Source organism: Vespula pensylvanica, chromosome 7 (assembly GCF_014466175.1).
Source record: "Vespula pensylvanica isolate Volc-1 chromosome 7, ASM1446617v1, whole genome shotgun sequence".
NCBI lineage: Eukaryota > Metazoa > Arthropoda > Insecta > Hymenoptera > Vespidae > Vespula > Vespula pensylvanica.
In genome coordinates this window covers 4,333,592-4,359,542 of record NC_057691.1, presented here as the reverse complement: position 1 = coordinate 4,359,542, position 25,951 = coordinate 4,333,592, and the positions used below count along the sequence as shown (strand labels likewise).

General features: G+C 33.4%; 6 protein-coding genes across 9 annotated transcripts in view; 2 read left to right on the top strand and 4 right to left on the bottom strand.

The window, feature by feature from the left end:
• Positions 1-12,568, bottom strand: part of LOC122630727 (RNA-binding protein 24-B-like) — a 31,060-nt gene extending 18,492 nt beyond the window's left edge. The window contains exon 1 of one of the 2 annotated variants that reach the window (XM_043815542.1): positions 12,299-12,568. The gene's annotated coding sequence lies outside the window, so the exon portion shown is untranslated. Of the gene's footprint in view, positions 1-3,648; positions 4,300-12,298 lie in introns of those variants that run through there. The other variant, XM_043815541.1, reaches the window with a different exon arrangement.
• Positions 12,569-13,059: 491 nt separating this feature from the next.
• Positions 13,060-15,205, bottom strand: LOC122630725. The gene is made up of 3 exons (XM_043815537.1): positions 14,793-15,205; positions 14,042-14,709; positions 13,060-13,777 (listed from the first exon to the last, which is right to left on the bottom strand). Exons 1-3 carry the CDS (start codon positions 14,839-14,841, stop codon positions 13,160-13,162), a joined length of 1,335 nt encoding a protein of 444 aa, XP_043671472.1. The 5' UTR covers positions 14,842-15,205; the 3' UTR covers positions 13,060-13,159.
• Positions 15,206-15,245: 40 nt separating this feature from the next.
• Positions 15,246-18,805, top strand: LOC122630729 (gem-associated protein 7-like). 2 transcript variants are annotated; one of them, XM_043815544.1, is made up of 3 exons: positions 15,246-15,497; positions 15,879-16,083; positions 18,680-18,805. In XM_043815544.1, the coding sequence occupies exons 1-2, from the start codon at positions 15,365-15,367 to the stop codon at positions 16,064-16,066; spliced, it is 321 nt and encodes a 106-aa protein (XP_043671479.1). In that variant the 5' UTR covers positions 15,246-15,364; the 3' UTR covers positions 16,067-16,083; positions 18,680-18,805. The 2 variants fall into 2 exon arrangements, with proteins under 2 accessions (XP_043671479.1, XP_043671480.1); XM_043815545.1 differs by having other exon boundaries at positions 15,278-15,497; positions 18,677-18,805.
• LOC122630726 (mediator of RNA polymerase II transcription subunit 30) lies at positions 15,556-17,751 on the bottom strand. Of its 2 annotated transcripts, none has more exons than XM_043815538.1 (5): positions 17,600-17,751; positions 17,192-17,353; positions 16,691-17,098; positions 16,362-16,618; positions 15,556-16,289 (listed from the first exon to the last, which is right to left on the bottom strand). In XM_043815538.1, exons 2-5 carry the CDS (start codon positions 17,307-17,309, stop codon positions 16,191-16,193), a joined length of 882 nt encoding a protein of 293 aa, XP_043671473.1. In that variant the 5' UTR covers positions 17,310-17,353; positions 17,600-17,751; the 3' UTR covers positions 15,556-16,190. The 2 variants fall into 2 exon arrangements, with proteins under 2 accessions (XP_043671473.1, XP_043671475.1); XM_043815540.1 differs by having other exon boundaries at positions 17,195-17,353.
• Position 18,806: 1 nt separating the features above from the next.
• LOC122630728 lies at positions 18,807-19,627 on the top strand. Its single transcript, XM_043815543.1, has one exon. It carries the CDS (start codon positions 18,807-18,809, stop codon positions 19,506-19,508), a length of 702 nt encoding a protein of 233 aa, XP_043671478.1. The 3' UTR covers positions 19,509-19,627.
• Positions 19,628-19,876: 249 nt separating this feature from the next.
• On the bottom strand, positions 19,877-24,116 carry LOC122630724. The gene is made up of 5 exons (XM_043815536.1): positions 23,985-24,116; positions 22,991-23,124; positions 22,391-22,684; positions 20,806-21,349; positions 19,877-20,684 (listed from the first exon to the last, which is right to left on the bottom strand). Exons 1-5 carry the CDS (start codon positions 24,061-24,063, stop codon positions 20,281-20,283), a joined length of 1,455 nt encoding a protein of 484 aa, XP_043671471.1. The 5' UTR covers positions 24,064-24,116; the 3' UTR covers positions 19,877-20,280.
• Between the last annotated feature and the right edge of the window lie 1,835 nt (positions 24,117-25,951).

The window sequence follows — 25,951 nt, the reverse complement described above, 5'->3', positions numbered from 1 at the left end:
TCTTCTACTCCTCCACTAACCTTTTCCCACCCTCTCTCTCTCTCTCTCTCTCTCTCTCTCTCTCTATCCCTTTTTTTCCTCTCTTTCGGAACGTCCTAGACGTCCTCCTAGTCGCAAACCTCGCCGAGACGATCGGCCGAGCATAAAGGCCGCTTTCCTGAACGCAACAACAACGTGAACGTTATCACGTAAGAGTTTAACACGAAAACTATCCAAGCGATTTTAACGAGCATTGGTTCAACTGTCTTTGAAAACAGATAATAAATGCTGATGGTCTAACTTGCAACATTTTATTTATCGTCACTAATACTAATATAACTGATTCGTCGAAATATAGTTTTCTTGGTCGATATAAAAGCCTTCGAAACGGACATATAATTATCATGATATGTTAGAAGAAAATCTTTACATTTATATATTTGAGAATTTTAAATCTATTGTTAACAAGCATATTTGTTATGTATCTATATTCAGCTGTAAATGTTAATGTTCATACATGATAATTATATTTATATAACTTTAACCTCGCAAATATATCTGTTATTTTACGGCATTAGTTTTAAAATAACATTCATTTTCAAAATAATCTTTATTGATTTATGTAACTAGTTGCAAGTAGTTACTGTTTTCTTCTTTCTATAAAAATTTACATTTGCCGTTGTTCAATATGATAATAGATGATCTAGTATTGTAGTACCTAAAAACTGAAAGTAACGGGTATTTGAAAAACCTTCTATCCTTTTCAGTTGTCCCTTCAGGTAGACGGTTAGAACCCTCAGTAGAGAAAGTACTGCTTCGAGAAAGAACAACAGCCGTTAAGCGGGACACAGCTGAGTTAGTCATAACTGGATCTTCGTCAAATCGATTACTCACTCTGACACAATAGAAGTTCACGTCGTTTGATGGTAGTAAAGTGAACACACTAGGACAAATGAGAATTTTCGATGGCATAGGACAAATATCCTATATCATCGTCACGACGTATATACGCCGTTTTATCGCGCGTTCGATGCTGGCCGATTGCCACGCGCTCAATTTTGCCCACGAAAATATCTTCTCGGCCAAAGTCACAAAGGCCAGACAGAGAAAGAAATAAAGAAGTTTATTATACTAGAGCTGTGAATCTTACGAGTATATAGACAGTTAAAACTTTGGAGAAAAAGAAAAAAATAATTATATCTCGAGTAAAATCTCTTCGAAAGCGAAAAAGGTAAAATAAATAAATTTCTTACACTATACTGAAATATGTTCTAGAACATTTTACAACAACCATTATAATAATAATTATAATGTGAATTCGAGGGAAGAAACAAATCGTTATTTAAATTTTTGTGGTAAGTAAGAGAGAAAGAGATAGAAAAAAAGAAAGAGAGAAAGAAACATTAGAAAACTAGAAGACGATTTTATTGACGATCTTCCACACGAACTTTTCCGCGTCAGCTTTTAAAAATTTCGAAAGAGATCGTTTCCAATGGGCAGCGCGACGAGGCATCGATAACACGATTATCGAATTGTTTGCATCTCATGTGGAAACACTTGTTGAAGCACGATCAATGATGATGGTTGGTAAGCGCGTACACACGATGGCCACTTTTTGCGCACATTTTTCAAAATCTAATTGAAATTCGATTTTAATCGGTTAACTCGAGGAAAACAAAGTTTACTCGTCAGGAAAATTACATTCGTAAATGAGAAAATGAATGTATCATTCATACACTCATCGTAAAAACATTATTCTTTCTAATGCATTCATTTGTCTATCAGCAGTCAATAATTTTATCATAAAAAATAAAAAATTATGATTGTATATTAGAAATATGCATACTCATGTTTAAAATGCTAATCAATAGAAAATGCAAAATTGAAACAAAATTGAATGCATTTGATTACTACATTCACTACTATTCTGTTATTCAACCAACCAATCGGTTATTGTAACTACTTTTAACAAACTTAATATTAATCTTATTCGTTAATTGTCGAATGAAGCAAAACCAAAAAAAAAGAAAAATCCTCATTCTAATAGAAGCGAAAAGACCGTGACTTTTCAATAGTATAAATCATTGACGTTGTTTTATCAAATCGTTTTTTTAAAGAAAAACATATCTCATTATATCTCTTCGATCTATGAAAGGTTGGTAAACATGGTTGGAATACTTAGTATCTCTCATTTTTATCGATGTAAAATCTTCGTCGTGAAGAAAAGAAGAGAAAAATAAGGAAGATGGATAAAAGAGAGAGAGACAGGGACAGAGAGAGAGAGAGAGAGAGAGAGAGAGAGAGAGAAAGAAAGGAAGAAAGAACGGCCATTCGAGCAGAGTGCCGAGGGAGATTTCCAGGCGGATCGTGTTGCCCGAGGCAGCCTGGTCCAACTCGAAAAAGTTCGCCGTTCGTCGTGTAAACACAGACTTTTCCTTTAAATCCGTGTCTACGGTTGTGGAACCATCGAGCATGATTCTCGACGCCATACTAGCTCGCGAAAGTAGTCCTTTTTCGAGCGGCTAACTTCGATCGCGTTATAACGAACATATTTCTCGAAAAATATACAATTACAAATATGTACTATATACGAAGTAAGAGAAAGAAAAAAAGAAAGAAAGAAAGAGAGAGAGAGAGAGAGAGAGAGAGAGAGAAAGTCGAATGAGGAAGGAAAAATCGTCTGCTTTAACAAGCAACGATCGAACGAACGATCGAGACACCGTTGAGAAGCGAACGAAAAATAAACAAACTGCCTGTACACGTTGTATTTCTCATTACACATATATATAGCTTGTGTATATGTGTGTGTGTATGTGTGTATGAATACTATATATACAAACGGAAATACAAACTCGGCCATTAGGAATCGGCGTTTTTCTTCTCTTTTTTTTCTTTTCCATGAAGATGACGTACGCTCGATAGAAAACATTTCTCGTCTCTTTGGAAAAGCATAGATCAATTGTTTATTGTTAACAATCGAATTATTTCTGTGCCGTTTTGTATACGTATTACATATATACGTAACGTATTCGAAGAGAAACGGGTAAACGAGTCGAAACCTGCATTCTCCGCAAAGCTATTCTTCTTATCAAATGAAAGTCCATTGAACGAATGTGCAACAACTTTCGAACAAGAAGAAAGTCTGAGAGACGAAGAATCTTTCGACCGTCTCACAAGCTGCGTCAAAATTATATACTTTTTAAAAGCATTCGTATAGTTCCGTATTCTTCCTTTTATAATTATACATTTAAATAACTTTCATGATCGACGGTCACGTCAACTTCCTTGCATAAAATTGCATTAAACAGTTTCGCACGAAATGGTCAGTTAAAAATGTATTTAACAACGTCATACATATAACCTTAGAATTAACGCATGAAAAAAATACGAAATTGGAACGTTACAAACAGATAATACACACGTACAATGATAGATATACCCTTGTTATCACGATCTCACTTATATATACGTAGAGAGAAAAGAGAGAGAGAGAAAGAGAAAGACAGAAATAAATTGGCACGTGAAAAATGTCTACGTCGAAACATATGTATGTCGAATATAATTGATGGGGGAAAAAAAAGAGAGTGAGAGAGAGAGAGAGAGAGAGAGAGAGAGAGAGAGAGAGAAGGAAAAGAAAAAAAAAAGGAAAAAAACAAGATGAAAACTCACCTCTTTTTTCTCGTCGATGTTTCTTCCACACTTGTGCGTACACGTAAAATAATCCCACTGTTAATTAATAATCCAACGAATAAGCTGAACACCGGGAGCGCGTATAAACACCCGAAGCTCGTGCGACGCGATGTGCGTCGTTCGTTGATCGGACACGAACTATTTCTTAACGCGTTAAACTTGCTCGTGATCGACAAAGGGGTGGTAGGTAGTAGTAGTAGTGGGGAGAGAAGAACGATGGCACACTATCTTGGTAAAAAAAAAAAAGGAAGGAGAAAGGCGACGCTCGGCTGGCGTTTTTTCGACGACGGCGACGACGACGACGACGACGACGACGATGACGACGAAGACGATAACAACGCGACGATAACGTCGATTTCTTGGAGAGAAAAAAAAACGCGGGAGATTTAAAAAGATCACTTGCCGACGAGAGCTACAAGGAAGAAACTAGGGATGAGTCCTCTTTCACTAAATTCACGATTATAATGATAAAGACGACGCAGACGACGAACACGAGTGCCAGTAATAGTTGTGACGGTGGTAGTAACAGTGTCGTGTATTTATAAGCGTGTACTAGTACGTTGCCGTTCCTTCTTATATCTGAGCTTGCGCGCACATCCGACACGATCGAATGCCCACGTGCGAATGCCGAACCGCTTTACAGTTTGGGAATACCATACGGCGCGCCAGTTCGCAGGATCCCTCCATGTCGGAGTTTCTCATTGGTCCAAAATTCTTCCCTACCACACGGTATACCCAGGGACGTCTCAACTAGTTCGTGAACCTAGTACGAAGATACGGATATTTTTAACCTCGTGTCTCTTACGCGTGTAACGAACGAACAAGAGATGTTGTTCTTCTCATAAAAAATCTATGACAAAGATCGATGTTTTATTTTTTTTTACTTAAATAGGTTGATAGATATCGCTTTGTTCCCATCGATTCGAATATTCCGCCTCGACGAGAATTATTTCTATTGTTTGAGATAATAAATGATTTTGTATTTTTTCTTTCTCTTTTTCTTTTCTTTTTTCTTTTCGAAAACGTGCAGAAATCGTTTTAACCGGTTAACCCGGATGATTACGTCACACGCGTTTCCTGCCCTCTTTTTCCAAAACGCGTTTCGGTGATCGCACGAGGAAAGATGAAACGCAAACGTGTTGAGAGAAAGGAAGAGAGAGAGAGAGAGAGAGAGAGAGAGAAATATATAGATAGATAGATAGAGGGAGAAAGAGGAAAGATGGAGGTCTTCCCTTTCTTTTCTTTCACCCTTCGAAGTTAGATCGTGAGGAAGAAGACGAACAGGGCACCGTGAACGATCACCACGGAAGATTCATAACTACCGAGAGTAACCGAGGCAAGCCGAATCGTACCGATGTAGAGAGGTATCAGCTGTTCGAATTATTATCGTCGTGGAGGACGGCAGATGTTCGCCAACCTGAAACGCTCCCTCGAAGGCTTTGAACCCGCTGATCTCTTTTCTTTCCTACGAACGAAAAACCTTTCGAGAAAAGCCCGCCGACCTTCCCAGCTGCGTCCGATTCCGACGCGTTTTGCACGTTTCCTTTCTTTTTCTTTCTTATTTCATTCTCTCTTCTCTCTTTCACTTCTCTCTTATCTGTTTCTTTTTCCTCTCTTTCTCTTCTCTCCTATCTCTTCTTTTCTCTTTTTCATATACACACGTACATAAAATTACTTAAATTTTAAATGCTCTAAAGCATAACTTCCATTTTTCATAAACGCTAAAGTCATTGAACATTTTTATTGAAATACGACCTTTCTGAAAATGTTGGCAAAATAAATTTATGATCGTCGGTCTTTACTTCTTCTCTCTCTGTCTCTTTCTCTCCCTCTCTCTTTTTCTTTCTTTCTCTAGGTAGAAGTACCTAATTACTACTTAGAGCGAAAAACAATAGTTAGAGAGATGAAATTAAACGTGATCGGGAATTCCCGTTCTCGAAATTCAGAGTTTCTAATAAAAGTTATATGTATGACGAGAAAATGTACAAATTGCATTTGATATATTATTGACCAGTTAATATATATTTTTATAAATGATAGATCAATTAAAAATAATGAACGGAATAAAAATGATTCGCTCAATTTTGTAGACATCGATATTTTCACGGATTACAAATTTTTCAAGATTTCTCAATTTATAAGATACTTTACGAACAGTGGATAGAGGCAATGAGGAAGTTCTGTTTGTTTATCGGCTCGTCTCAGCCTTGAAATAAATAACGTTCGAACACTTTACTGGTAGAATTTTGCTTGAGCTAATGCCGAATGGTAAAACAAACTAGGGAGTTACAGTTTTATCGTGTTCCATATTCCAACACTTTTCCAAACGACGAACGAGCGATCATAAACCTTGAAAGGTTGGGAAGTTAACGACGAAGATAGGGATGATTTCGAGTGCGTCGTAGCAAACAAACCCTACCGTCGCTCGAGTCTTATAAAATATCGCTATTTCAAATATTAATGCTTAACTTAGGTCCTCATTTTGACCTTGGAATACTTTCTCTTTTCACGCGTTTTTTCTTTTATATTTTTCTTATATTATATCTCTCTGAATAAATGTATATATAACAATATTTATAAAAAAGAAAAAATACATTTTCAAAATTTACCCAAACTAAATATCAGAATAACAAAATGTTCTGTGAATTAATAATTAAATTAGTGAGTTAAGGCGCGTTAAAATCATGGTAACAATTTGTTACGATATATCGTACAATGTAACGGATACCATTGCAATTCGATAGATATAAGAATTGATTTCGATCTATTATTTTGTAAAAATAATGGAAAAGTTTTTACCTTATGTTAACTAATAAATATATAATGAGACAAAAAAGTTTCATTAAAATGAAATAATTCAACAGAAAATTAATTAATGGAACTGCTTAAACGGTTTGCAAATTAAGTAAAAAATAAGTATAGCCATACCGATTTTTTATACCAAAAATAAAATGGAACAAAATCAAGCCGAAGATTTTAAAACGCTCGAATAAATGTATATATGTATGTATGTAAATATGTTAGAAAACGAAACAACGACGGATTCATCGACGTCGACGTTACGGTAACGTCGTCACGATAAAAGCGAAAGTTCTGCAAGTTTCCGTGTATATCGCGTCGCTTTCTGCCGTAGCCCATCGAAGCGCGATTTTTTCTTTCCATTCACTGAGTTTTCGTTCGCGACTTCGTTCGTATTTCAATAATCTTCGTAGAACACAAGGAAGATCTTCTTTACAAAGGCAGCATATTGTTTTATCATATTTTGCGCTTCGATGATTAACGATCACTCGTCGATAACTCCGTTGCGTATCAGGTTCGATCGTTTCGCTTTCTTCTCTCAAAAGTATCGTGAGCGTTCATTTTCGTGCTCACCTGCTTACTTTTTAAATCCTTTAATTTCCTATTTCATTATATTTTTTATTTTTCCTTTCGGTTTATATATTTTACTCATTTGGACTGATTTGCTATTAAAAATAATTCAATATATATTCACATATTTATATGTATATATATATATATTTGTTTGAAATATATATATATATATATATATATATATATATATATATATATTTGATGAACACATATATATGTTTTCTTTTTTTCTATTGTAGTTTCACTTGATATAATCTTTCCATCAAAAGTCCATGTTATATCATAAATTATGTCATCAGTTTTCTACTGTACTTTCCTCTCCTTGTCACCAACAATCGCTACGTAATTAATATTATAAAACTTATGAATCTCTCTCTCTTTCTCTCTCTCTCTTTCTCTCTCTCTCTCTCTCTCTTTCTTTTAAAAACATTCGAAAAGTAAAATTTGCAAATCGGGGTAATCTGTGATAGATATAGGACTCAATGTGTTAAATATCTCTTTCTCTTTTTTTCTCTCTTTCTATTTCTCTTATGATATAGTTGCATCTTCTTCGTCGTAGTCGTCGTCGTCGTCGTCGTCGAGAAAGGAGACCCCATAGGTTTGTGGCACGCGCTGCCAGCTGCCCCACAGCTGTCTCTCCTCCGTCGTCCCCCAACCCTATAAAGTCCATGGTTCTTAGCCGAGCGTGCTTCGCATCTACGCATATCCACACAGAGAACGGACCGTTTCGTTTCTCCGTTTGCCGTGCACATGTCGCGTGAGCTCGCGCGCGCGAGCACGCACGGCTCTGCCTATGTTGGTGCACGCGCGTACTGCACGCGCGTGGTGCACGCACGGCTTCTGTCCGTAGGGCCGTATTTTATTTTCTTTTTCTTTTCTACTTCGACATTTTCGACCTCGCACAAAAATTCATGCAACATATCGTGCAAAAATTTTAAACTTAAACTAACGAAGCTAACAATTTTCTATAAAAGCGAGAAAATTATTTATTTTTATCTTATCGATCCTGTCTGTGAGCGAAAGAGAGAGAGAGAGAGAGAGAGAAACAGTGACCTTTATCTGAAAATTGATAAAGTGTAATACATAGTAATAGATAGATTCGAAAACAGATAATTAAATAAAAAAAAAGTAAAAGAGATAATATCGTGTACTGTATTTCTCAGCGATATTATTATTAACGAAAACATTTTATGTCCTACATTGAAAAAGTATTTGGTAGCTCTCATAAATTTTTGTCGTTCAGTTGGCGTACGATGCTAATGTCGTCCCTGGCGATGCATACCCGATCGGCAGGCTCACCCTTTGCTCACTGCTAAACACGGAACGACAAAGAAGACGGCCACCGGCGAGAATGGGGTAAAGGAAAGGGGAGGGGAGAAGAAGAGAAGATTCGCGGGAAGATCCGTTGCGAAAAGTGATTCTAAAATCGCGTTCGTAGTCCGTTGCTAACGTTGAATCTAACATTCTATATATATATATATATATATATATATATATATATATGTATTACATATATACCTATATTCCTTCCAGTTGTATGTAACAAATGTGTATGTATAACTGGTTATATAAGGTACGTGAATGATTAATAATAAAAACAGATTGGACAGGATTGAACCTATATAAAAATTGTTTGCAAAATATTGCGTAATGGACAATGATATAATACCTCTGTAACTTAATTATTCATTCGTTTGTTCGATTATTCATTATGACTAACAATTATATAAACAATTTAGCCACTGATGTTGTTGACAGAAGTTAATAAATATATGCATCATAGAAATATTATTATTATAATTATTATTATATTTTCCTACGTCTATTCACGTCTTTTTGCATTTATTGATATAACTTTTTAACAAAAGGATTTCAAGATAAGCCGTCTACCAGTTAACCGTTGCTTTAGATATAGATTTTAACCGGCCAGAAATTCGTACACTTGCGTATTCAGTCTATTTGAATAAAAATTTGAATGTTTCCTGTTATTGAAATCTAAGCGATGTACAAACTTATACGATAAATGTGTGTGCATATATGTATGTACATAGCAATAACGCATACATATAATGTTATTGGAATACCGTAAGGGGCTTTATATTTGCGGTTTCCCGTCCGGCTCGTCCAACGTGTACTCGCAGGAAATAGTCCTGGAGTGTCCTAGAGGATATAGGGCTATTAGGTTTCGCTTTGAAAAAGGAATGATGGAACATGAGAGAGAACGAGAAAGAAAGAGAAAGAGAGAAGAAACTATATGGTAAAAAGGAAGAGAAGAAAATGGGAAAGACGCAGAGACATCAGAAGAAGAAGACGAGGTGGTGTAAGAGTTTGTAAAAAAAAAAAACCAAAAAAATGGAAAAGAAAAAAGAAAGGAAGAAGAAGAAGAAGAAGAAGACGAAGAAGAGAGAGAGAGAGAGAGAAAGAGAGAAGCACAGTATATGAGCCAAGAACCGGAAAGCCCAGGGCGTTCAACCCTGACACTCGACGTATATTTAGATTTAAAGAGACCAGATCTAATTCGATATATCTTAGGTATCCTCGAGGCGAGCCGACAAAGTACCGCTGATTTTCCTCGATCGATACACGATCATTGGAATTCTCTACGAAAGCTGCGAGTACATCGTGGATAGGTAAATTCACGCCTTTGGCGTACCCGTTGATGAGCAAGAGAGTAGAGAAAGAGAGATAAAGAGACGAATACACACACGTTGAAAGCTTGAAGGGTAATACCACGATAAAATATTTGTCCTTCGAATGAAATACGTGACTCTTCATGCACAGAATGAATCCTTATTTTTAATTGATTACTTAAACATTACTATGCGATGAGAACAAATTTATCAATGGTACGTTCAAAATGTATTTGATATCTCATTATATTTTTCACCGATTGCGACTTTATTAATTGCGTGATATTAATTAATGTTAATCGTTTATTTGTACGTTTTTGTTTCTCTTTTTTTTTTTTTGTAAAAACGATAAAGAATTAAATTAGCAAGTAAAACGTGTGATTCTTAATGAAAAAAATCGTCGGGAATTTTAATGAAAATGATAGTTATATCAATTGTTAATGAAAAAATAAAACACGGGTTGCGGAAATACAATTCGTCGTCTTCCTAGGACACTGATTTATGATAACTTGTTCAGAAAGCAACGTCGTTCGTTAAGCCCGTTGGCGCGAAATCAGCTGATAGTATCAGCTGCACCAAAAAGTGCTTACCACTTCCGTAAAGGAAGTTGATCGTTTCCTACGGTACGCGTTGTTGCATAATCGTGCACGCGATTCCGCGCTCACCGGAGTTGTTCGATCCATGCTGTGTGTGTGTATATATGTATGTCTATATGTTAAGATTTTTAGCACGCGCCAACTTTATCTTTCTCGCATTGTTATCGAAAAAATATGAATTATCATAATCTCGTAAAGAGAAAAATCAGCTAGTCTTAATGAGTACTTATTAACATAGCAAGAGATATCTTTCTTATTTGTTAAGTACATATCTGTATCTATACATTTTATCATGTTTACATTAATATATGTTTGTTAAAATGTGGTGCATGTAAATTGTAATAACATACAAATGTAATAACATCTAATAATGATGACGATGATTATAATGACGAAAGAAAGAAATCGTGTTTTGAAATAAGTAAAATTCAATTTAAAATAAGTCTCTCGTTGGAATATTAATTTATATATATATATATATATATATATATATATATATATACATATATATATATAATTTAATAAATAACCGTCGTAGCAATCCGTATAGTAAAAAATAAAGGAATATAAAAATCCGAAACGATATTAAGGAAAAAAGGTTTGAAAAGATATATAGTAAAAAATCGATCGAGGATCGTGCGTGAAAATTCGCAAAGTACTCGTGTGCCTTTGGAGATACAATACCAGAACGGTGGCGGCAGCGGCCTTCTCGAAATAGACGAGAAGCCCGGCCCTCCAAACTCGTCCGAAAATAAAACAGGTTTCTTCGTTGGGAGCTGCCGCGAGTCGTCCAATTGGTCGGCGTGGACTGACGGAAGAGCGAGTCGTGTATTAAATCCGAGACAAGGCGGAGACTGTGCGGAGACAAGCCGTGATTTATTTCCGATTATTCTTCTCTCATATACACGGTGTTAAAAAGAAGACCTTACGACCAAACTAAAGAAACGGTTAAGAAAAAGAAAAAGAAAAAACGAACCAGTTCGAAGTGCACTCGCGACATTTCATTTTGATAATGCAATTGATTAGCATCCTTGTGTTCATTTGATAAAGTAAACAATGGATTGCCTATGTTTTTACTACGAGTGAAACTGAGTGAATTGCATTATTAAAAAAAAAAAAAAAAAAATAGCAAGAAAAAGCGTCGTTTCTAATCTACTTGTTCTTTAAATCATTCAATTCTCTTTAACACCGTATATATGTATGTATATGTAGTAGAACATATTGTATGTATATAACCGCTACTCGATTCCGTGACAAATTATTTGTGTTACAGTTTCAAGGATTTTCTGCGTCCATATGATCACGCACGAATGTCCAAACAATTGTGCAAACAAAGTCCCATGAAATGTCACCTAAGAACGGCTGTAAAAACGCGATTCTCTTATCTCTTTCTCTATCGTGGTTATAAGTACCTATCGTCAAAATGTAATCATGTCGAATAGTTATAAGTATATATATATATATATACGCATTTTTGTTCGAATAAGATGAAAATGAAATAGTTAGTACGAGTTTACGAGAAGAAAGATAATTTAAACAATTTAAAATCATGATTAATATGTTGATTCTTTTGTAAAATTAACATTTCGAAATCATCTAAACGTTTTTTTTTTAAATATCTATATTAACGTCACTATGTTGATTCTCTTATAAAATTAACGTCTTCTCGATATCATTTAAATGTTCTTCTTTAAATATATATTAATGCTGATCGTCAATGTCACATACACATATATGTATATAAATATATAAGTTCGTAATTATAAAAATAGCTTATGTTGTATAAACATACACACACTATGCGTATATATATATATATATACATACATATATATGTATATATATATATATATATATATATATATATATATGTATATATATTTCCTGTTGTAATTCCATATTATTACGATATATACCGATATAACAAATATTAAGCAATGAATTCAATTTTATCAAATTTTTCACTTTAGCAATTTTCATAATTATTTACTTGATAACGGTTCAGATTAAAAAATGTTGATACATACATACGTGTCATATAATAACGAGATTCTTTAAACACAACTGGATGACGTCTTCTAGAAGATTTCACACTGTTTTCTTCTCAGAACGTAATGATAGCAATATAAAATTATTCTGAAACGTGATTTAAGAGAAATTTTGGTTAACGAATATGCGACCGATCGCGAACTGTTCACCTTGTTGACAGACGAAGTTCTTAGAGAGAATTGTTCTCGTCGTATGACTGTGCGGAGGTCGTTGATATCAAACACGTTTTGACCTCTCCAATGTTTTCAAAATATGTCTTTAACTACCAATTCTAAGAAAACATAATACCGATAATATAATGTTTATAAACTTACGTTCCACTTGAAATAGTTTTTATTAAAAATATTCTTATCGATGTAAAATGTTAAACGTAATTATTCTAAATAACATAATGATACTGATAATTGAAATAATACTAATAGTAGAAACGTTAATATCGAAATGTGATGAATAAGGTAATAATGTATCGATACCATTTTTTACTTTTCTTCGTTTATCCATAAATTTTCGAAAAAAAATAGATATGTAAATATATATATATTTTTTATATTATCCCGAGAAGACAGGCACATATGAAAAATAATAAAAATCAATGTATGTGTGTATGTGTGTGTATAAGTTATTACCTAAAACTAGTAACTAGATCTAAAAATAAAAACCTATATATTTACTTTAATATATGGAAAATGGAAAACGTATGTTCTACGTATATTTTTTTTTTTTTTTTTTTTTTTTTGTTTTTTAATTAAAACTGAACATTCATTCGGTGGTATCATATTTTTAATAAAAAGATAAATATTCTGCGTGGTCTGTGAATGTATACGTATATATGTATAAATGAAATTAGTTATACTTTATAGGTTTAAACTGATTGACGTATGTCGGAGAATTATTATCAGGCGGATATACATATCGATCGAAATCGTTGGTCGAATAATCTGATAGATGTTCGGAGAAGAATGGTCCGGAAGGATACGAATTTGGGAAGGAATTTGAATAGAAATTGTATCTCTCATCGGAATAAAAATTGGCAGGTCTTTCATACGGTAAATGATAATTGATTGGATTAGGTTCCTGATAAGTGGGTGGTAACATATCAGAAGTGAGATCAATGTTTTCTATGTTTTGTGGATTACCATCGTAATAACCAAAAAATGGCGAAAAAGTTGTATTATTTTCCATCGTTGAATTTTCTACGGTTAAGTTGGTAGTGGTAGGAGTTGAAGCATGTGTGTGAGTAGGTCTAGGTGTATGATCACGTCTTGTAGTAAAATTACTGTCTGGCCTAGAAGTTGTTGAATTGTTCGCTTGAGTTTTTTTTCTGTTCGTAGACGCTCTCGAGTTATCGGCATCTTCTTGAAGATCTTCGAAATCGTACATCATAGAATCTTTCGTCGATACATTATCTACTTCTTCCTCAAATTTCTTTTGTGTTTCACACGTAACAATTTGGTTCGTCATCTACAAAAATGACAAAGTAGAACTTATTATTTCGCAGAGATAAGAACAATTGTAACGGAATCGGAATTGATGATCGAAAAGAAGTACGAAAGATCGTAAACTATAATCTCGATGAACGATCGTAAAAGATCTATCGTAGATTTTTCGAACGGTAAGATAATTATCTAACGTGTAAGTGTAACGACGAATAGATAGAAAGATATTGAAATGTATGTCATGTGATTCATCGTTCTGGTTTCAATTTAATATTCGTTAAATTCTTACCTCTCCTTCTGTTCTTCTATCGCTACCAATAAGAGATTCCGCACTTTCGACACGATTTTCGAGACGACTTGAAGATTTTTTTGATTTATCTATTTTCTTTTTTTCCACTATATATTCTTCCTCACTATCATCAGAATCAGAAGGTCGCTTGTCGTCGAATACAGTAATAATTTGATCCGGACGATCAGCTCCATTTTGTTGAGACGATCCACCAATGAGGGATTGAAGTTTCAAAGGATCCATGAAAGGATAGAATCCCAAAGGAGCATGATACAGATAAGGATGAGGTACAAAAGGATAAGGATCGTAGTAAGCAGCTAAATAAGGCCCTTGTTTCGAAGGAACAAAGTTCATCGCTATTGCGGCTTGAGGAAACTTTGCATAGGCTTTCACAGTTGATGAAGCAGCACCAGCGAGTCCACCAAAACCAAGTCCGGCTAGAAAAGCTAGACTTCCTAAGAATTTCGACTTCCGCTTGTTAAACATTTCCATAGTATTTATTTTATTGTTTTCATGCTTTTCCGTATTTTTGATATTCATTGATTCCAGTCGCTTCGATAACAAACTTGACCACAATGTTTCTTTTTGCAAGGGATGACTATCATTTTTCTTCAAAATCATCGTATTCTCGGGTTTGAGCGTCTTCGTGATGTCATCGCAATAGACTTCTATAAAAATTCGTCAATAAAATATGACTTAATTTAAACGTTCTACGAATTATTATAAAAAAATTTTTTTTTCGATTTCTTACCTCTACCATAAAGAATGACGATTGAAAATAAGGCGATTAAGGAGCTCATCCTCGCTTTACTGCGATCGATTCAAAAGTGAAGAGAAACTCGAATGGTTCAGTCGACCAACTTCAAAATCTGCGGGTTACCCTCATGTTCGAGAAAGTGTGTTTCTAGATATCGGGATAAATATGATAATTGCGTGACTTTAAGCTTCCCTATTTAAAAATGTGGGCTATAGACGGTCACTTCCTAATAACATAAATATTTTGATATTAATTAAAAACTCTCTCAAGTTTTATCGATATAGAATAAATGTATGACTAGATGTAATATTCAAATCATCGAAAATATAAATTATATTATGTATTTATAATCTTATAAAAAAAGTCCAAACTTGTATGGTAATGAATAAAATTATTAATAAAAGGTATAAGTGCACATATGTATTTATCATATTTTAGATTTAAATTTAGCGCGCACACGCGGATGATGCGTGCGCAATAATATGTAGCTGAACGACTTCCCCACTTTTTCCTCCGCCATAAGTGAAAATCCAGTGTTAAATCGTCAAAATAGTTTGTTACAAAAAATGATTGAAAAGGAAAAACAGAATGATGAATCTGATAAAGAAAATATAGAATTAGACTTTTCGACATCGGAGAAACAAGAAGCGCGTGCATTCTTACGAGAACGTTTTCTACGTGTGATAACTGGTATCGTCGGTAAGTTTTTTCGGTTTTTCATCAGTTCATATATTTTATATAATCTTAATAACTACAATGAAGTTAAAATCGATTGTATTTTTCGAATAAATACTATTTTTACAATACATCGAGACAATAGATAATATCGTAACCTATTTTTATTCAAAGTAATACTTGAATATGGCGCCAATGAAGAGACTCCATTTTTGTTTAACTTATATAATGCACGATAGGAGAGAATTCAAATAATTTTTAAAGAAATTTCAATGATTTTATGTGTCTGTAATTGAAATATAATACTTAAGATTATATATGTAGACTAGTACTAACGTGATTTGTTTGAATATTTTTGTTCTGAAAATTTTCCTGCTATTTTGTCATATTTATTTTATTTTACAGGGAAAAAGACAAAATTTAGTTTATATGAAAATTCACACGTTGTTGGTGAATTCCGTGGCTCCGACATTGACTGCCTGGAATTATTTGTGAGAAATTTGGAGACACCGCTTGGAATAATCCCAGAAGCTATACTCAGAGTGAACGACATAATCTCCATGAACGTTGATGACATCATAAGCAATCAATAAGAAAATTATTCTAAGAGGTAGGTAAATTACACATTTCTGCTCGCATTCTTATATTAGTTATGATATAACTTTATCATATAGTAGCAGTCTATTATAACTTAAATAAGTATATACATCTTACAATCTAAGATCGACGCATGTTCAGCATCGTGTTTATTTCTGAAATGATTCGTCTTAAATGATCAATGATTTCCTTAAGGTGCCTATTTTTTAACACAACTTGCTGGAAATTATAAGATAATTGATTATAATCAAGTATAATATGTATTCAAATTTTTTTTAATATTTTACTAACCTCTGTAATCTCTTTACTTTCTTCATATGCCAATCTATATGCTTCTGATGTTTTTTTCTCATCTGATTTCATATCCCATTCTTCTTTCAATGGTATCAGACTTTCAATGTGCGTATATTCCATTCCTTGAAGTTGGCAATTTTCATTGCACTTTTCATAAATCAGTCTCAAACGTTTGAATAATAACTTTAACATTCGTAACTGTTCTTGCACTTTAGTTTTTTTATCATTGGCTACACTAGCTCCTTGTGGTGTGCCTCAAGGATCAAATATAATTTACTATAGAATCTCATATTGTTAACTTCTATTGAATTTAAATAAAATCTTACCATTTGGTGGTTGCAGTACTTTCAGCGTTTGAAAGACATCTAAAGTACGGCTTACAATATCTTGTACAGTTTCTTGTCCAAATCTACACAAGCTGGCAGTATTAAAATCTTTATTTTGCTGCTGTTGAGGTGGAGGTTGTGTAGGCGGGACGGGTGTTTGCGGCGTAGTAGCTTGATTACTAGTCTGATTACTTTGTTGTACAAGAGCTGCTTGTTGCTGTTGTTGTAATTGCAATTGTTGTTGTTGCATCTGTTGCATTTGTTGTTGCATGGCAACTGATTGTTGTTGTTGTTGTTGCTGGGCTAAAACTTGTTGAGCATTTGGCATTCCCATAGCATTAGAACCTACACCTCCAACTCCAACGCCAACACCTACTCCTACTCCAAATTGTTGTGGACTCACTATACCTAAGATGATTATATTGCTATAAGTAATGCTCTTCTATAACTCTTGTATATTTCTACCTCTTATTAATTTACAATCTCATTGTAAATATTTACCACCTTGTTGCGGTCCCATCAAACCAGAAACCATTTGTCCACCTCCAAATTGTGTTCGCATTGCCGATTGTTGCACATTTGGAAACCCAGATGGGAAGGGATGCTGTTGTCCAGCCATCTTCTTTTTTTTATTATACAATAATCCTTAATTTATTGATAATCCTATCAAACAACAGAAACAGCTTGTAGTATAACCTGTTTTAGGTTACGTTAGGTTATTTCACAGGTTCGTTAATTCTAATGTATTCACTTTTACGAGTACAGAATTATTTTTGATTGCGATAAATTTAAAAAGAAGAAATTTTTAAAAGAGAAACCAATAAGAAATATATTGTAGGTTAGCCAAATCGTTGATCACGAAAAAATCGTTTGCTTTACGCAAATCTCTACGTTACAAGGTATCATTACCTCGCAGATAATAAAATAATATCAAAAATCGATGCAATCACTCTCGCTTAATATCGAAAAGCAATTCATTCTTCGATCGTTACATGTGCGACGTCTCACGGAACGTACAACTCGCACCGTGTTAAGAATTGTTGACATCACGATGCGCATGCGCATATTCCAAGTAAATGTCAACGACTCGGTCGCTGCGAATGAGTAGTCTTGTGGAAATTATCGTGTTAACGTATGTAAGAAAATTAAAGTTCTTCGAATCACAGAACTTGTTTTACGAGCTTTTTATCTTTCGATCAGAAAGTCTAACATATTTATGCGTCTTCATTTTTTTTCAAGATTTTCATTTTAAACCGGTTCATTCGTCGAACAAGTACTTTTCATTCATAAAATTTAATTCATCTATTTTTTTTTTTAATACACGCACCATGTGAAAAAATAATAATAAACGAATAGCTAGACAAAAAGATTAATTTTATTAATTCATCAAATGTTGGTGATATTCGTTTAACGCATTCGTCGTTATTTTAATCTCGTTTAGTTGAGCCACTGGTTTATCGTCTTTTACACATTTGTAAAAAAGGAAAGAACAAAGTCGTACGATGTTCAAATTAAATTCTTTTCTATGTTACTATCGATAATTGTAATTTTACAAAATACGCATATAGAGTAATATATTACAAATATTTTAAGAATCAACATCAACAAAATTTCTTGTATCGATCATTAATAATTGGAATCAGAATTATTTTATTTTATATCGAACATTTTTCGATATCGAAGATTTCAAATACAATAATCTACAAACTATAATCAATGCTTGCGTTGGGTATCGATTAAACCACAAATAAGTTCAAAGTCGAGTAAAATCTCGTTTGATATCGTCGAGAAAGTCAAGACGACGAGTAGATAGAAACAGACTAAACGGAATCGAGGAATGTCTAAACAGGAGATAAGGTCCTTGAACATAAAGGGCATTTACAGAGCAGAACATCTACTAATCTCTGCTTGTAACATACTCTAACACCTTGCACGAGCTCGTAGATACCACACTCATATCGTTTCTGTTTTTTTTCTCGGTTTCAGTAGATTCTCTTCCAGCACGGCATTACGACGACGTTCTTAATCTTCTCTAATCTCTAGAAGACATTGAAAACATTATTATATTCTGTCAAAGTAATTTCGAATGATATCCAATTAATTGTGCTACAACATTATGTATCGCGTTATTTTATTCGTCACATTGACGTGTCTCGTCTTTAATATCAGTGGCAAGTTGATCGAAGAAAAAGATCCAAGGATGGAGCTAACGACGAAAGAAGAGGAAGATACAACTACATCGTTGGAAGTTATCTCACGTTCTTCGATCATTGACGATTCACCGACTAATCACTCGTCGAAGAATTTCAGTTTGAACACGAAAACTGATTTGTGTTCAAGTGTAAAGGATCGATATCGTTGTCTCGTATCTGTTTTATCCAGAATAGCAAAAATTCAAGTCGACGATAATCATGACTCGAGAACTTGGAGAAAATCGTCGATAAAGGATTTATTCGATAAGAAGAATCAAAAGTATCAATCGAATTTCGAAATAAAAAAGGAACAGGAATCTGGATTATCTGATCAGACACGAGCAAATTGTCGTTGCAATGTTATTCAAGATGTTTACGTACCGGAAGCTGGAAAAAAATTACCGGCCTATGCTTGTAAATTTCACGACAAGATCTTCGTTCTTACCAGCGAAAGATTTCTCGAGGATCGTAGATCTTACTTTGATATAAACGTGGACGAGGAAACGTCACAGCATTTGAACGTTGCTGTCTCGAATCCACCCAAAACGGTACACACCAAAAAACTTCCGGTCACGCTCGTTTTAAAAAATGGTGAGGATAATTATAGGATACGAAAAAAACCATAAGATGGAGATAACGAAAGTTGAGACTTTTATACACAGTGAATATTTTCTTTAGATAATAAGATATATATATATATATATATCGCGTCTATTGTATTAATAAAATCTCACATTAAAATGTCTGTTCATGCGTGTTGTTTTTTTTCTATCTCGTGTCTTTTTCGGTAGGATAATTCATTCATTATAGATTTACTTTTGCACTTATATATGCTTATCGAGTTTAGAGAGTAAATAAAAACTTTGAGTCATATGTGTGTGAATAGTTGTTAAGAAAATTGTTAAAAATATTTACGTATTTCAATCTTCTCTGTGTAAAGGTAATGAAAATATTTTTATTATTATAGATAATAGGCATTTAAAAGAAACTGTAGTTAAAGTCTTCAAAAGTTTTATTATAAATCAAGTTTCGAAATTCTCTCTATTCATCCGCTCAAACCAACGTTACCGACGAAGAGAGATCGAAGATTAATCTTCCAAAACATTTACAATATTTCTTCGTGCTTTCTATAAGCTTGAAAAAAAGTCGGAACAACGTTAATCGAGCGAAATAGGTATATCATAAAGGATCAACATTACGTATGTATCCTCTCTTTCTTAGAAAAAAAGATCCAATTTTCCTTTTACGTAAATGTCATCCTACATTTTAAAACGAGAGAATCTCTAATCGATCGTCGAGATATCAAATATGATCGATAAAGGAATTCTCAGTCAATCAGACGAAAGTATTATAATAATCTCTTTCCTTTGAGATTACGTCGATACGTCGTCGTTACGTTCAGTGAGATGTTTTCTTATCGTCCTGAACGATTTCTCGCATGAGTATTGAGCTAGGAACACCTTCTTGATCTTCTTTCTTCGAATATTCTTCTGGTGGTGCAATAGGTGAAAGTTTGAAAACGTTAGTTGGAACTTTCAAAGGAGACACCACCTTTATCGGTATTTCCTCATTCTCTTTTTCGGTAGTCGCTTTTCCTTGATCGTCTGAAAGATGAGAAAGATCTTTGTAAAGATGGACCACCGGCTGTTGAATCGGTAGATGGAGAAGCGACGTATTGATTGGTTTCTCTTCAATTTTGTCCTTCGTTAGTTTCTCTTCTGATTCATATGCTTCTGGTGGAGCGATTGGCGAAAGTTTAAAAACATTTGTTGGATTCTCTTCTTTCGCTGTTACCTTTATTACTGTTCGAGAGAAAAAATTTATATGAAGCAATATACATATATATACGTAAATAATTTTATATAAAATTTTGTAGTGCTTATAAATTATTAATATTCAATAATTATACTTTGAAATAAGTACCTATATCCTTGTCGGCGTCCGATGAAGTTTCCTCTTCCTTCTTATCGGAGGATTCGATCACCTTTTGATTATTAGAGAGATGAGATAAATCTTTATAGAGAAGAGAAGTAGGCTCTTGCGTGGATGTTGTTTCTGTTATACTCTCAGTTTTTCTTTCTGCTTTCTCGTTAGACTTTTGGCTCGCATAAGCTTCCGGTGGCGCGATCGGCGAAAGTTTCTGCACGTTCGACAAAATATCCGAAGGACGTTGCTCCTTAACCGGTTCCTCCTCCTTCTTGTTTTTATCGTCGACCGCGTTTTTCTCGTCCGTAAGATGCGAGAGATCCTTGTATTGGCGAACGTTCGGTTGCTCGGTCAGTGCTTCTAGTCCTATCACAGACACGAAGTCCTGCGGAGTATCACGATTGTGCCCGATCTCAGCAGGTAGTTCAGGATAATTTGGATTAGGATCATACAAATCGTTTGGTTTCGTTTCCTCTTTCTCGATCTCTTGCGACAATTTCTGTGAATCTTCTTTTTTCTCCATCGATAAGATCGGACTGACCTATCAAATTAAAAAAAAAAAAAAAAGAGATACAATTTATTTGAATCGTTGAAAAAAGAAGAACGAGATTATTTGAAATGATGAGTTAAACGAGAACATTCGTCAAATATGTCAATTTAGATTTTTTAAAAATATGACATCATCGAGATCTCTCGAATCCAAATTTATGTTCAACCATGTAAGACGGTTATCGAACGTAGTTGGACCGATTTGTATTGATCAGGATGATTTACGACGAGATTACTATGATTTGTTGATTCACCGTTAAATCAAGGAATAAAATCTTTCGAGCTGTCTAATTCTCTTGTAACATGACACGAATAAGAGAAATTATCGAGATACAACACGTGACATTGACTATGCTTCTTTTATCCGTTCAATCAACAATTGTACGAACAGATAAGAAATATAGATAAGAATCTATAGATATTTATGCGTATACGTATGATATACGCGTAACGTAAATCAATCGAAGATTCGATGTATAGAAATAATTAATGGTCATTTTGCAAAGAAACGTCGTAGTATTTATTCGTCATTTGAAAACATCGCGTAAAGTAATCTTTATTTTTAATTTTAAGGATTTCACTAAGTATAATGACTCATGCAACGAATAACGCATTCAACGTCAAGATAATTTTGAATATATCGAGAATATATCGAGATTTATCTGCTAATTATGTAAAAAAAAAAAAGAAAATTGAACTACATTACAATCATTGATATATATATCTGCAAATAAAAATGACATATGATAAGAATTCTCTATAGAGTACATATTGAAAAATAATATTTGCTAATAATATTTGTATACATCGAATATATGACAAATGAATTTGCCATTTTGTTCATTAGTGAAATTTGATTTTCGAGATTTTTGAAAGAAATTAAATTAAATTTTAATATCTTTTTCATATTATTAGCTCGTTATAAAATATAATATTCTTCTCTTTCTTTAATTATTTCAATATAACGATGAAATTGTTGAAGGTACTATTCAAAAATTTCTACGGATATTCATAAATATTCAGTTAAAATTACTTTGGTCAGAGACTCCCTTAAAACGAAACCAGCTTTCAATGGATCCTCCTCCTGTGTCTTTTTCAACTTTTCGTGCAATTCGTAAAGGGAAATGAGTTTTGGTACTTGAACAAGCTCAGGACTTTTTCCAACGTGTGTTTCTTCCTCATCGCGCCTTTCATTGCCGGCTATTGAATTTCCGGATTCTCTAGCGTGGGCAGGGTAATATATTTTTCTCGATTCGTCCACCACCAAATTGGTTCTGCTCTCTTTAGTGGATTCGAGCTGACCATAGTTGCGATCCAATCGAATACTCTGCGTCAAATTAAATGATCTATATTTCAATTTTTTTTCATGGAAAATTAGTAAAAAATATTTAATTATCGTGAACCGTTTATGAATTTAATGAAATAAAATATTTATAAGATTTTTTTTTAACCTTATCAATCGAATGAGAATTATTGTAAAGACTAAAACGATATCTATGAGTAGTAAGTTATTTAATTTTTTTATTAAAAAAAATAATTAGATTCGAGCCTATTTTTTATCAAACTTTCTTGTTAAACGATTTTAGTTGTTGCTTTATAGTTTTTGTTCCATAATATTGCAGTAAGTTGATACCTTGGATAAGCCCGAGTGTTCGTGGAATGCTTCAGCCAGGGCAGGATTTATTTCCTCCAATGGTTGATCTCCATTTCTTATGTATACAGGTATATAACCGGGCATACTGGGCAACATTTGATAAGGATAGGAATCTACGAAGATAGAGAACGTACGATTGAAAATTATGATCATCGTATATATCTACGTAAATCTCGAATCAGTGATTTTATCAATAGAAAGAGAATGATCCAAGAATGATTAAAGATTAATTAAAATCGTAATTATGTAATTATTACAGTAACATTTGTCACAGTAAATTTGAAGCGAACTACTTATTAAACAAGTTATTAGATTTCTCTTGAATAACACCTTGCAAATGAAAACACAGTAGTTGGCATATCTTGAATAACGATAAGTCTACGTATTTTTTTTGTTTTGTTTACAAAACGATTATGCATGAATAGATGGCGAAACGTTGACAGAGAAAAAAATAATGAACATCTACGCAGTTTCGTCGTGAAGATCTTTCGAAACTCGAATTATTTTTTTTATCACTTTGCCAATCTCCTTATAGACGATCTAAATGTAAATTTATGCAAATCTTATATAATTTCATTTATCAGCTATAGAAACATAGACAAGTTCTTAATCAAATTAAATTTTATAAAATTTTTTGACTCCTATTAAATAAATGTGAAAATTGCGTGCTTTTATAAAAAGATACAACGACTTATCGAATACGTCAAATGCAACACAAAAACAAAATCGATTATATCGAATAATATTCCATATGCGAAGAACTAACACACGATTCTTCCTAAAACTAAATAAATATCTCATTTGTTTTATTTTATCTTATTTTATTTTCTTTTATTTTTCTTTTTTCTTTTCTTTCTTTTCGTCACAAAGCAAGACAATAATTTATCCGCGAAAATCACAAAAGAAGGTTGCTCGAGCACGGTTCTCACTTCACGTCACTGATTCTCACAAGGGATTATATCCTTTTACTCACGAGCATGATCAACGAGAGGCGCGAGTAGTACGAGAAAGTAGATGGCCCTGGTACCACGCAGCATCCCGGCAGTCTGCATCTTTGAACGGTACTGGGCCCCCAGAGTACGGGGCTCTCTCCTTTATATCAACGGACTCCCTACCCCTTCGATCGTCTCTCTCTCTCTCTCTCTCTCTCTCTCTCTCTCTCTTTCTCTCTTCCTCTTTTTTCTCTGTCTCTGTCTCTGTCTGTCTCTGTTTCTCTCTTTGTCTCTCTCTCTAACTCTTTCTCTCTCTTTGGTTGAGAAGGCCCCCCTCGAGTTTAACTCCATTCTGTTAATATCAGAGCAAAAAGTCACGGAGACTTCTTCGACAATGAACTTGATCGATCCGTAAATCAAACCATGAATAAGTATCGACTTTAATATATTTTTAATATCGATAACAAATAGTATCGATATATAATGATAAATATATAAATATATATAGATTTCCTAAAGGGTATATTATGGAGAATATATTATAATTATCAATCGTAATATTGTTGATTAGATTTTTTTGAATATTAAGTTTGATTGCATGCTGTCGATAGATCTCAAATTGCTATTATCTTTAATTGAAAGGAGTTTAATTTGAGTTGGAATTTAATTGAGTGGATGATTTATAATTATTATGTTGTGTGTTTAGAAGTAATCTTTTTTATGTTACGAATTATAGTTTAAAAAAATATGGTCACGAAGTTATCAAAATTTTATGGTATCATTATTGGTATTGTTTTTATAATGTCGGAATAATAGTTCTTTTGATTATTTTTTTTTTTTACTGTTAGTTAAAGCAACGACCTATTAGAAAGAAGCAATGAACTGTAATTAGAGTTAGTTAATGCGATAGTACGATATCGAGTAAGACGAGTAATACTTTAAACCAACAAAAAAAGGATTAAAAATAATATATGAAAGGATAAAGGGAGCTGTAAAGAGGATATAAATTGATCGACTTAATCAGATAGCGCTAAAAGAAGATTTCTTCGGTGTCGCGAGAACGATTTTCGTTGATTGCATTACAACTAGACAAGGTATTTCCATTTGTCGTTCGATGATAACATCATGGATCTTAATATTATAATATATAATATAATACTATAATATAGTTCTTTCTAACAGTTACAATATATAATATTATCGTAGACTGGTTTCTTACCTATAACGAAGAATTTTTCAGAAAAATTATTAAACGAGCTCGTTATTAGCAAACGAGTCGTAGAAATAAGATTGTCTCGATGTAAGTAAATTGATGATATTAATAATGAAATGTTATTTTTCTTTCAAAAATTACTTTTCATTTACATATCCTTGATGCCAAAATAGATTTGGCTAATTACTTCTATCAATTTCCTATCAAATACTAACAGTATATTTATATTATTTTAATAATAGATAATATTTATAAAATAATTTTGACATTTGTTTACAATATTTTTTTATATATATATATACATATAAATAGTATAGTAACAAAGTATTCAATGTTATTTTTCGAGTATCGATACTTATCGATATATCGGTATCGTTATTAACTGTAAAGTTATATTCGCTGAATCTTCAGAGTCCACATAGAATACAATAAAAAATTTCTATGCTATGTATTAGTTTTAAAAACGTTTATAAGATAGGTCGCATTTCGAATTGCGTTATCGTGATTGCGTTTGCTTCTAGACGATAAATTAAAATTATGACTAATAAAACCCGTGATTTTAAAAAATGGACGACAGGGGGCTGATTCATTTGTTGTACTTGCAAAGTCTGAATATGTAAGTAAAGAGAAAAAGAAAGAGAAAGAGAGATAGAGCTTCATTATAATCTCTGACGCATATTCAGTTTTACTTGAATTACGTTAATGACGATAAATCTGCATTCCCATTTGTTCATCTTCTTCATTTTATGTGTTTCACAGTGTATGTGCACAAAGCGAAGGTTTCGCGGGAAGGAT

Coding starts and splice junctions, on each gene's coding strand:
- LOC122630725 (XM_043815537.1), bottom strand. CDS start 14,841: ATGAGCTCCTTAATCGCCTTATTTTCAATCGTCATTCTTTATGGTAGA. Junction 14,710..14,792: donor CGTCATTCTTTATGGTAGAG/GTAAGAAATCGA, acceptor GAATTTTTATAG/AAGTCTATTGCGATGACATC. Junction 13,778..14,041: donor ATAGAAGAACAGAAGGAGAG/GTAAGAATTTAA, acceptor TCATTTTTGTAG/ATGACGAACCAAATTGTTAC.
- LOC122630729 (XM_043815544.1), top strand. CDS start 15,365: ATGATTGAAAAGGAAAAACAGAATGATGAATCTGATAAAGAAAATATA. Junction 15,498..15,878: donor TGTGATAACTGGTATCGTCG/GTAAGTTTTTTC, acceptor TTTATTTTACAG/GGAAAAAGACAAAATTTAGT.
- LOC122630726 (XM_043815538.1), bottom strand. CDS start 17,309: ATGGCTGGACAACAGCATCCCTTCCCATCTGGGTTTCCAAATGTGCAA. Junction 16,619..16,690: donor AGTACTGCAACCACCAAATG/GTAAGATTTTAT, acceptor TTGATCCTTGAG/GCACACCACAAGGAGCTAGT. Junction 16,290..16,361: donor AAAGTAAAGAGATTACAGAG/GTTAGTAAAATA, acceptor TATAATTTCCAG/CAAGTTGTGTTAAAAAATAG.
- LOC122630728 (XM_043815543.1), top strand. CDS start 18,807: ATGTATCGCGTTATTTTATTCGTCACATTGACGTGTCTCGTCTTTAAT.
- LOC122630724 (XM_043815536.1), bottom strand. CDS start 24,063: ATGCAGACTGCCGGGATGCTGCGTGGTACCAGGGCCATCTACTTTCTC. Junction 23,125..23,984: donor GCCTCTCGTTGATCATGCTC/GTGAGTAAAAGG, acceptor CTATCTTCGTAG/ATTCCTATCCTTATCAAATG. Junction 22,685..22,990: donor AACACTCGGGCTTATCCAAG/GTATCAACTTAC, acceptor AATTTGACGCAG/AGTATTCGATTGGATCGCAA.